The sequence below is a fragment of the Centroberyx gerrardi genome, chromosome 21 (assembly GCF_048128805.1).
Source record: "Centroberyx gerrardi isolate f3 chromosome 21, fCenGer3.hap1.cur.20231027, whole genome shotgun sequence".
Taxonomy (NCBI): domain Eukaryota; kingdom Metazoa; phylum Chordata; class Actinopteri; order Beryciformes; family Berycidae; genus Centroberyx; species Centroberyx gerrardi.
In genome coordinates, this window is record NC_136017.1 from 10,613,697 (window position 1) to 10,625,020 (window position 11,324).

At 44.4% G+C, this 11,324-nt stretch overlaps 2 protein-coding genes across 2 annotated transcripts; both read left to right on the forward strand.

Annotated features, from left to right (window-relative positions):
* The first annotated feature begins 775 nt into the window (after nucleotides 1-775).
* Nucleotides 776-5,919, forward strand: LOC139914670 (kelch-like protein 41b). Its single transcript, XM_071903038.2, has 6 exons — nucleotides 776-1,966; nucleotides 2,638-2,795; nucleotides 3,496-3,603; nucleotides 4,307-4,492; nucleotides 4,633-4,779; nucleotides 5,547-5,919. The coding sequence occupies exons 1-6, from the start codon at nucleotides 854-856 to the stop codon at nucleotides 5,656-5,658; spliced, it is 1,824 nt and encodes a 607-aa protein (XP_071759139.1). The 5' UTR covers nucleotides 776-853; the 3' UTR covers nucleotides 5,659-5,919.
* Nucleotides 5,920-7,404: 1,485 nt separating this feature from the next.
* On the forward strand, nucleotides 7,405-8,992 carry LOC139914659 (2-oxoglutarate receptor 1-like). The gene is made up of 2 exons (XM_071903020.2): nucleotides 7,405-7,491; nucleotides 7,976-8,992. The coding sequence occupies exons 1-2, from the start codon at nucleotides 7,405-7,407 to the stop codon at nucleotides 8,990-8,992; spliced, it is 1,104 nt and encodes a 367-aa protein (XP_071759121.1).
* The last annotated feature ends 2,332 nt before the right edge of the window (nucleotides 8,993-11,324 follow it).

The window sequence follows — 11,324 nt, forward strand, 5'->3', positions numbered from 1 at the left end:
AAACAGAATATAAGCACATACATTGAATATACAAATAAGCAATAAAAATAATAAGAATGATAAAATGTTAAAACAAAGGCAATAAAATAGATGGGGGGATATGTAAACAAATGTCGCCAACAATTTCAACGCGTTAAGTAGACTAAAAGTGGGAAGTATCTGAGAGAAATGGACTAGCATTTATGAATTTACTTACAGTTGTTACTTACAGATGTTACTACCAGTCTCAATTACTTCGTTAAATATGGATTGCTGAATATGAAACATCTGTTGTATATGCATATAGGCTAAGTAGATATGAGGCCAAATCAGTACATCAGTTTGGCTCTAAGAGAATGAATGAGTGAGTGAGTGAGTGAATGAATGAAGAGCAGACACCAAATGAAAGGATAATCTGTCCAAAGCCGATAGAATAGAAAATACTTTCAGATATGACACTGATAGCTCTAAATACACTCCCAGTAATGCGTTCAGCTTGAGCCATGCTATTCAATAGCTTTGACAGCATTGTCTCCACTGCTAGCCAGCCACATGACACTTTGGGAGCTGAATCATGGTGGCATATCCCCAGCCCCAACAGCCAGTTGCTTCTTTCAGTCTGTGACAGCAGCTGCTAGAGCCAAGGCTTGTACTGATTCGGCCCAGTCAGATTCCACTGTTGGTGAAGCAGGCAGGGGGCAGAGGGAGCTATATTTAGAGGTGGACAGGATTAAATTGCAGCGTCTTCAGACCGGGAACCTTTTCCCTGCTCTGTCTTTTCCAGCCAGGACTGACTGCCAAGAGGACCTGTGGCCGCCGTCTCCTTCCTCTTTCCGCAAACCCCCTTCTTCGCCTTTTCCCCTCCTGACGCACAATGGACCCTAACGCCATCAAGGAGGAGCTGCGCTTGTTCCAGAGCACCCTGCTCCAGGACGGGCTGAAAGAGCTGCTGAACGAGAACAAGTTTGTGGACTGCACCCTGAAGGTGGGCGACCGCAGCTTCCCCTGCCACCGGCTGATCATGGCCGCCTGCAGCCCTTACTTCAGGGAGATCTTCTTCACAGCGGATGGCAAGGAGGCGGAGAACACCAAGGAGGTGGTGCTGGAGGATGTCAACCCCACCGTCCTGGACATGGTCATCCGGTACCTGTACTCGGCCGAGATCGACCTCACTGATGACAACGTTCAGGACATATTTGCCGTGGCCAACCGCTTCCAGATCCCCTCTGTCTTTACCGTGTGCGTCAACTACCTTCAGAAGAAGCTGTCCCCGGGCAACTGCCTGGCCATCTTCAGGATGGGCCTGGTGCTCAACTGCCCCAGGCTGGCTGTGGCTGCACGCAATTACATCGCCGACCGCTTTGAGCTCCTCTACAAGGAGGATGAGTTCCTCCAGCTTGCTGCCCACGAACTGTTCGCCATCATCGGCGGAGACTCGCTGAACGTGGAGAAAGAGGAGCTGGTGTTCGAGGCCCTCATGGCCTGGGTCCGCCACGACAAGGATAGCCGCATCAAGGTCCTGGGAGACGCCTTCGACTGCATCCGCTTCCGCCTGCTGCCGGAGAAGTACTTCCACGACAAGGTGGAGACCGACGACATCATCAAGGCCGACCCAGAGCTCCAGAAGAAGATCCAGGTCATCAGAGATGCTTTCAAGGGGAAACTTCCGGAGGTACCCAAGAAGAAGGAGGGGGAGGAGGGGGCGGACAAGGATGGAGGCGAAGAGGAGGACAGCCCATTCCCCGGTTTTCTGAATGACAACCGCAGACACGGCATGTACGCACGCGACCTCATCCTGATGATCAACGACACGGCGGCAGTGGCATATGACGTCATCGAGAACGAGTGCTTCCTGGCGGCCATGTCGGAGCAGGTGCCGCGCAACCACGTCAGCATGAAGTCGCAGAAGAACCAGCTCTACATCATTGGAGGACTGTTTGTGGATGAGGAAAACAAGGATCTGCCCCTGCAGTGTTATTTCTATACAGTAAGCCAGTTATCATACAGTACATGATTACTAAGAAACCTTTATTTTATTGCTTCTTTATTGCAAAATGCTACATAAAACTGAACTGCTGGATGTTTGCAGGGTTGGAAAATGATGTAATGGTTAGTGTCTTAAATGTTTCTGTATTGTGATTACAAATCCTTATCCATGCACATTGTTGGAGAAAATAATGCATCATTATCTGTCTACTTGGCTCACAAACCGTCCTGCACAGGAAGCATCCAAACTTCCCTTTTTCCTTTCATCCCAATGATTCATAGCCGTAATGGAGATCAGACCACAAACAAAGGAGAGGAAAATGGGACAGAGATTCATCTGAATTTTTGAGTGTGTAACCACGCAAGGATGAGTGTGACTGGGTCACTGAGTATATATTTGTCCCAATTCTTTCTGCAATCGACAGGAAGATTATATTTCCCAGGCTGCCCATCCCTGGAATAAACAATACTGATGCTGAAGAGCGATACCAGCGAAAAAGGCCTCTAATACCGACGTTTTACAGCATAATCAATATGGGAATGCTATACAGTACGATGATTCATTCCCTTCTTCATGAGGAAATATAGGCAGAGGGCTAATGGGTGCTAAGAGGGTGCTTTCTCCACTCTCCGCTATAATGTATTCCCCCAACATTTGTTTTTTCCCTGCAGTTGGATCCACTTTCATCCGACTGGGTCGCCCTGCCACCCATGCCCTCCCCAAGATGCCTCTTCAACATCGGAGAGAGCGAGAACCTGCTGTTCGCTGTCGCTGGAAAAGACCTCCAGAGCAACGAGTCACTGGACAGCGTGATGTGCTACGATGTCGAGTCAGTGGTATCACTTCGTTTGTTTGTTCGTTCCTTTCTTTCTCGCACCATTTCTTACCATCTGTAAAGTTTTCAGGTGATAATTAGCTTGAAGAACTTATAGTGAACAGTATGATGTAAATGACATGGAATCACTTCCTTTGTTTATTTCTTTCTTCCTTGCTTTCTCACTCTATTTTTCACCATTTGTAAAGTTTTCAGGTGATAATTAGCTTGAAGAACTTACTAATGACTGCCCTCTAAAAGGAATACCTATGGTTTATTTAACAGTCCTTCTTCATGTGATCTCACCTACCTAAGTTGCTCAGATTGTTTCTTCACTCATTATGAAGGTGACTGTTTCATTTAGGGCATTTAGCTTATTTCAATTAGTCACAAATCCGGTTGGATTTGGCTCTTCCGTGTGGAAATCTACCAATCTAACATTTACATATATCAAGGTCCTGGGCAAGACAGCGGCAACACATTGAGGTCCAGACAAAAACAATAAACACATCATATCATAATGAGTAATGGGAAATCTAAGAAAAAGTGAGAGAGAGAGAAGGATAGAGAGAAAGAGAAAGAAATGGTGTCGCAGTTCTCCAACTCTGTAGGATTCAAGGGGACAGACATCATGAAGGCGTGAACAAAATGAGACTGAATTTTAGGTATCGAGAGTCTCAAAGCTGACCAAATTGTCACCTGTGTCCCTTTCTAGGAGGATGAAGTGGAGTGAGACCAAGAAACTTCCTCTGAAGATCCACGGCCATGCTGTGGTCTCCCACAAAGGACTGGTCTACTGCATTGGAGGAAAGACAGATGACAAGTGAGTGAATGAGTGTGTGTGTGTGTGTGTGTGTGTGTGTGGCTGACCATATGCTGTGAGCTGCAGCTGTTTGTGGTCTATCATTCAGCTAGACTGCAGGGCTGCACTGCATTAGTTAGTTAGCTTAGTTAGCCTTTTGTAATCCCAGACTGTCTAATGTGATTAAATAATGGAAAATGCTGATCTGCCAACATTCCCAATACTGTATGCATCATTGTGGATTGGGTGGTGATTGATCTAAATTGCCATCTCAAATTACAGTAATATTTGCACTGACTTGTCTTGTTGCATTTCCTGGATTTCACTTCCTTGACAGTCTGTTATTATCTTCCACGCCCTGAACATGACGTGTGCTGTAATAATATTTACATTGCATACAGTAATGATACAATGTGTTGTACAATTAAATAACCCTGACCGCAAAAATGTTTAATCATCTTTTGTCTCTAAATGCATTCTGTAAATCATATCTGTACTTTGTTGCATTGTTATAATGTTTCATGTGGGAAAAAAACAGCTGCTTTTGTAACAATTAGAAGAGATCCGAAACAACGCTAAACTCAAATATTTTTCAAATAGAAAGATACCAAGACATTTAAACTTGCAGATGAAGCAGCCAAACTTTCTACATGTTGTGGCCCACATCAGGCCTTCATCCTGTAATATCTTATGACGTTGAAAATTCTTCCCCTCTCCCCCACAGCAAAGCCCTCAACAAGATGTTCGCGTACAACCACAAGCAGTCGGAGTGGAGGGAGCTGGCAGCCATGAAGACAGCGAGGGCGATGTTCGGAGCCATCATCCACAACGGCAAGATCGTGGTGGCAGGCGGAGTCAACGAGGACGGCCTCACCGCCGCCTGCGAAACCTACGACTTCGGAACAAACAAGTATGAACCTGCTTTATCCTTTTTATCAAGGATTTAAACGACACGTGTGATAAGAGTTAAGGTGCATTAGAACACTAAAATGAGTGCGTCCACCTCATACTTTGCTGTATCCCTAACGCTGTGGTGGTGGATCTCCTCAGGTGGGAGCCCTTCACAGACTTTCCGCAGGAGAGGAGCTCTGTGAACCTGGTGAGCAACGGGGGCTCCCTGTACGCTGTGGGCGGCTTCGCAATCGTCCAGATGGAGAACAAGGAGGTGGCTCCTTCAGAGGTCACCGATGTCTGGCAGTAAGTCATTTGTCATTCAGCGTGAACTTGGCATCGCCATCATGGAGAACTGCACACATACAGTATACACCTCAGGTTTTCCAGTCACGTTTGACTGCTGTTTGCATTTCTTCAACCTGCAGTAAACCTATGGCCAGGTTGACACACACTTGAATGTATGACACTTTGTTTGAAGTCCTTTGAGTTGAATGGGACCGAGAGATTGGTCATGGGACCGAGAGATTGCAGAGATACCTATTGCGATATCTGATAGCATTTCCCCATTTTCAGCAGTTACCATTTTCTTCATTTCCCTCACTAAGAGTTGAAGAGACTTCATGTAATCCGCAAGATTCTTGTTTCTTTTTGGTGACATCTTTGGTGCTCAGCGCTCATTGCTGTGGTGTTTCTGCACTGCACCTCCCAGAGATCACCTGTCAATCAAACAGTGTGTCCAGTACTGTGACGTCTTTTTCTGTTGATGAAGTTTGAGTTTCTGTAGGTGGCGCTCTTTTCTTTGTCTGTTCAGCCATGATGGCTATAGCTGCTCATGCTCCCAGTTCTTCTTCTAGTTATTGCAAACAAACCGCTGTTGCTGCTGCCGGAAACGTAAAACGCATCACTTCCAGTGTGGATTTTTCCCGGGAAACACTTACCAGACACAGAGTGTTTAGAAGAGCAAATGTAAAAGCTTTCATGAACTGGCTGAAACATGATGAATTATTGCGTTAAAACGTTATTTGCCCATGTTTTCATTCTTTTCTCTCCCTTCTCCTCTTCCTTGTTAGGTACGAGGATGACAAGAAGCAGTGGAGTGGCATGCTGAGAGAGATGCGTTACGCCTCCGGCTCTTCCTGTGTGTCCATGCGCCTCAACGCCGCCAGGATGCCCAAACTGTAGACCGACCCACTTTCACAGTCTTTCTGAAGCCCCCATCGACCCCTTATGATACCCCCGCTTTCCCTGAGCTGTCTGCAAGACATCTCAACCCTTTTGGACTCAGATTTCTGTGTCTCAAGTGTTTTTTTCTGAACTCAGGTGATTTTTATCTGTAGTGTTATATAAACATTTGGTTCTGCCTGCAAAGACTGCACCGCCACTACGGTATTACAAACAGCCCACACAACTTAGACTGATCTATAAAGTTCTACTCACATCGTTTCTAGCTCTTCTTTTGTAAAATAAACATTTGTAAACCTCTTTTGTTGTTTTGATTTCATGTGATCTGCAGGAAATTGTCATTACAGAGACGACATCAAGATGTTGAGGGCAGGCAAGGGAGAACCGACTCGTATTCCTGTAGCTTCTTTGTAGTTTCGAGTAAGAGAGAGTAAACAAGGAACTGGAACTGGGTTAATAGCAGGTGTAGTCTCGCATATTTAAAGATCAACTCAAAGGACTTCAAACAAAGTGTCATACATTCAAGTGTGTGTCAACCTGGCCATAGGTTTACTGCAGGTTGAAGAAATGCAAACAGCAGTCAAACGTGACTGGAAAACTTGAGGTATGTACTGTATGTGTGCAGTTTTCCATGATGGCGACGCCAAGTTCACGCTGAATGAAAAATCCTATTCACGCTGAATCATATCGCCAGTTTTTACATCTATTTACACATATAACAACTGGATGCTGCCACTGGAAAAGGAAGAGATTACACCACATTTAAATTAAGAATATTTCAGGCATGAGAGCGGTATGCCTTGCATGTGTGTACTGTAATGGTAAAGGAGATGGGAGATGTGGCATTCATTAACACTAGAAAGGCTGATGTATATTTTAAGGCCAATAATGTCATTTGAAAGAGGTAAATATATAACTACTATTTCTTTGCATGATTTTGAAAATCTAACTGCAGGTTTGTACAGAAAGTGGGTCTTGGTGAGACATTTTGCATATTTCAGTTGTAAAATTCAAACTGCCCTCAACTGACAGCGGCTTGGTTTTTCTATAGCTTAGCAGAATCATAAATATTTGGGATCTGAAATTGTACGACATTGTTATTGCAATGTTTTTTTTTTCCTGTATTATTTTCAACTTCCTCATTTGTTTAATCAGCAACCAAGCTCCATGCCTGAGCCAAATTTAGTGCTGTGATGTCATACTCTGATAAAAAAAAATCTATAATAAAGGTGCACTGGTGAGTTTGACAGAAGAGAAAATATTTAATCAAGTTTCCTGGATTTGCTTTAACCATTTCTGGGAGAATTCACCTGAAACCTTATCTGTGTGCTTATTATGAAGTGACCTTGGTCTGTGCCAGCGGGGTGTGGGAAGTTAGTGCACGTGGTTGAAGGCGAAGCACACACACAACAATGGCCTTTCAAACTGGGAGATGCTGGAGTTTCCCCAGGAAGGGGAGAGGGGAGAGTAGGAGGAGTGACGGAGGAATGGCTGTGAGAAGAGAGATGAGACACTAAGGTGTTGGAGTGGACACTGACGAGGAGGCTGAAAATACAAGTAAGTAGAAAAATCTTGCATTTATGAGTCAACTTCTGAGTTTTTACACAATTGAACACACAGTAGATAATAAGAATTGAGCTTTTACATAGATTTTTTTTTTTTTTTACTTGAAATATAATGCATTTAATGAGTACAAGTTCCATCTCCTGTCTTATTAAATCTGACAGTATGTGCGATGTTGTGTAAATGACACCTCACACATCTCTTCACATCCGTAATGAGAGCAGATTGCTCCGACAGCATTACAGGAAGCTGCCATCAAGCCTGGATGCCGTAGGCTCTGTCATATCCTGAGAGGCTCTCACAACCATTAGGCTGTTGACGAGGAGAGAAAAATGTTTTGTTTGTTTGCATCCCACTGAGTTCGCTTGATTGTTTGTTTCTGTCTTAGTCTGCGTTCCTTTGGGTTCCTTACCATACTCTCTCTTTCCTTCTTCAAGCTGTAATTGCAATAGCATCTTCTCTAAAATGGTATAGAGAGTGAAATGACAGCTTGGGGGAGAAGGGAGTGATGATTTGTCTTGGTTTTTGTTGTCTCGCCAAGCATCATTTTTGCACATTTATGCACTTGAATCAGAAATTGGAAAAATAAATAGTGATGGACAAACCGTCCACCTCTAAATATTGAAGGGAACCTGCGCATGTGGTGTGAACATTTATAAACCTTTCAGAGTAAGAGCGTGTCTTCACATGTCGGTCTTTGCCTAGGTTTGAGTTTTTCCATTTGGTTTGTAAAATAGTTTTTCGTACCCCACAGAGCTCAGCCATGGCTAGCACCCTCTACTACGGCAACGATCACAACTGCACCGACGTGGACCAGCTGATGAAACGCTACTACCTGCCCGTCACCTACAGCGTCATCTTCGCCGTGGGGCTGGTGGGCAACGTGACCTCCATCTACGTTTACCTGACGAAGCTGCGTCCCTGGAAGAGCAGCAGCGTCATCATGGTCAACCTGGCACTGACCGACCTCCTCTACGTCCTCAGCATGCCCTTCCTGGCGTACTACTACACCAACGGGGACTCCTGGACGCTCGGCGACTTCATGTGCCGCTTTGTGCGCTTCGGGTTTCATTTTAACCTGTACGGGAGCATTCTTTTTCTGACCTGCATGGCGGTTTTCCGCTACGTGGTGGTGGTCAAGCCGCTGTGGGCGGCGCAGGTGCAGCGGAAGAGCTGGGGCATCGCGGCGTGCGCGGCGGTCTGGGTGATCGCCGCTGCCGAAATCACGCCCATGTTGACCATGATCACCTTGGAGGAGCTCAACAACAAGACTTACTGCCTGGACTTTGCCAGCACCATACCCTCTGACGGGGTGTGGTGGTACGGCTGGCTGCTCACCACGCTCGGCTTCCTGCTGCCCCTAGTGGCGGTGTTCCTGTGCTACATCGGCATCGTGAGGCAGCTGGCGAAAGGGCCGTACACCAGCTGTCCCAGCCGGAACCGGGCGCGGCGTGTGACCGTGCTGATCCTCGTGGTGTTCGTCATGTGTTTCCTGCCGTATCACATCCTGCGCGTGTTGCGGATAGACACGCGGAGGAAGCCGGAGACGCCGTGCATGCTGGAGCGCGGAGTGCATGCAGCGTACATCATCTCCAGGCCTCTGGCTGGACTCAACACCTTCTTTAACCTGGCTCTGTACACTCTGTCAGGAGACAAGTTTCGACAGGCCTTCCTCAGCACCTTCTACCGGGAATGCTGGCTGTCCAAGGCCAGGTCACTCCTCAACCTGGCCATCATAAGCAAGGCTAGCAATGACATGGCCTCAGAATAACTGACTTTTGTCTCCCTCTGTTGCTCTCTCTTTCTCTCTGTCTCAGACTGTCAAACACATACACACATATCACATTCTCACACATGATTAATGCTTAAGTCACTGGAACGTGATTTCAGGAAAGCTGTTTGAAAGCTGAGGTTTCTTCATTATTTACATCCCAGAGACAATAAGTAGTCCCTTTCATCTTGGTTTGCCTTGGGCAGGACTGCTGTGCGTCAAGCCATTAAGTGCAAATATGAAATGACTTAAAGGTTAAACATAAAAGATTTGTTGAGCCTTTCTTTTTTTCTCTCGTCCACAGCTTGTTTATTTTGTTGTGGTTGGTGATATGTTTGTGGGAGTTGTAAGTCATGTGAGCAAATTTCAATACGCCCTACATTTTCTTTCTGTAAGGTAAAGATGACAGTGCAGTTTACCTAACACACATACTGTATAGGCCTATTGTGTGTTGTTTTCACCCTCAAAAATACGTTCTTTTCATTGTATATTAATGTACAGATATGTGTAGGCCTATGCTGCCCATCTTCAGTTAATAGACCATTTTGAGCTTACATCACATTCAGGGTGGGAAACTACTGTTGTGTACCAAGATGCAAATGTCAGGAATCAGACAAACATTTATCATTAGATTCCCCATTGGAAGACGTATTCCAAACAAATGGATCTCAAGAACCCTGTTTTCACATTTTAAGGTGATATAATTGCCACTGCTGGAATTTAGCCTAGGTAGCTAGCTAGTAGCTGACTAGTAAGCTAGCTAACTTCCCTGCTAAATTCAAGCAGATATAGTTGTTCCCAAGTTTGCTAGCTAATTAGCTAATCTTCCGCAGAGGTTCCCACCCCGAGTATTCAAAATGGCCGCTGTGGGAATACAGTTATTCTCTACTGGTGTATCAAACCCCACTGCTGTGCTGTTGAGCGGTCTCAGATGTAGCCCATGTATCTCAAGATTTTACTCAAATGTTGAAATGTTAAAAGGAAAATTAATGCACAATTATTACACGTACTTATTAAACATTAAACATATTACATACATGTACTCATTAAAATTCTATTTCATGAGCTTATCATCAAACATCCCTCTTGGATGCACTGAAACACACGAAAAACTACAGGATGAAAATCAGAGAAAGAGATACTATAAAAGAGAGACTATATCAATCATCTAGGCTTGCTGCATTTGTCTGTATTGCATCTCCTGTACAGCGGTAATATGATTTTACAGCCCAGCACCTACTGTAGCTACTGATCTGTGAAAGACTCTGGGCTTGTATCTCAGCACTTAGCTCAGTTCTCTTTGCAGATGCATTCACCTTCCCCATGAGCTAACAAAGGAGTTCAGCATATTCCTCATTTTGAAAGTATGCTGCTCCATACTGCAGTACAGCAGAGCACTAAGAGCAGAAGGACCAAAGGATTTGGATTCGAGTTCTGCTAAGAGGGCATTAATACTACATAACACAGAATTTACTACATTTTTCACTGTTGACATTTAAAGGAGACGTCTTCGTGAGTAAGAGCTCAAGAAGCTGTACATCAAACATCAGTTTATGTTCATCTAACACAAACCTCCCGGAACAAATTCTCCCTGTCAACAGAGAGACATCCTGTGCAGATAAAGGAAGCTGTTATGTTATTTGTCTGTCACTCAGATGGTTGCAAACTGAACGCTTCATCCTGGACACCATATGTCGTTTTACTGCTTCTTTGCCTTTCCTGGTTCATGGTTGAGTTCACATTTCAAAACAAGTACTCAGTGGTGTCACATCACAAGGGTTTGAACTTCACCTTTGTGTTTCAGTATGTCAACATAGGCCATATAGTGGTTGCTTTTAGCCAAAGCACTATGCACCAAAATTAGGGCTGAACGATACTTGACAAAAAATCAAATTGCAATTACTTGACAAAATATTGCAATTACAATAAGCAATATTCCACTTAGTTTTAACATGGGGGTTGGCACTTGACCACCATGAAAAGCAGAATATAAACTACTCACCAAGATCGGATGCAGCTTCCCATTCATTTGAATGAGGTCACAAAAATAGACTGAAAACGTACATTTAACACGTTTGTGAACATATTCAACAACAGATCCTGCTGCTGTGATTTTCAATTGAGGTTTGGTCTTACTTTTTAGAACGTCGTTTCACCACATAGCATTTTTATTGATAGACGAGAACATATGGGGGTTAGGAGAGATAGTTCCTGTTTGAGAGACCGGATCTACTTTTATTTTTAAATACTAATTTTAGTGTAAAGCAAGGATAAAAATGCAAAATGACAAAGGACCCAAGATTGCTTTAATGTCATAAAAGCAGGATCTGTT

Coding starts and splice junctions, on each gene's coding strand:
- LOC139914670 (XM_071903038.2), top strand. CDS start 854: ATGGACCCTAACGCCATCAAGGAGGAGCTGCGCTTGTTCCAGAGCACC. Junction 1,967..2,637: donor TGCAGTGTTATTTCTATACA/GTAAGCCAGTTA, acceptor TTTTCCCTGCAG/TTGGATCCACTTTCATCCGA. Junction 4,493..4,632: donor TACGACTTCGGAACAAACAA/GTATGAACCTGC, acceptor GGATCTCCTCAG/GTGGGAGCCCTTCACAGACT.
- LOC139914659 (XM_071903020.2), top strand. CDS start 7,405: ATGACACCTCACACATCTCTTCACATCCGTAATGAGAGCAGATTGCTC. Junction 7,492..7,975: donor TGCCATCAAGCCTGGATGCC/GTAGGCTCTGTC, acceptor CGTACCCCACAG/AGCTCAGCCATGGCTAGCAC.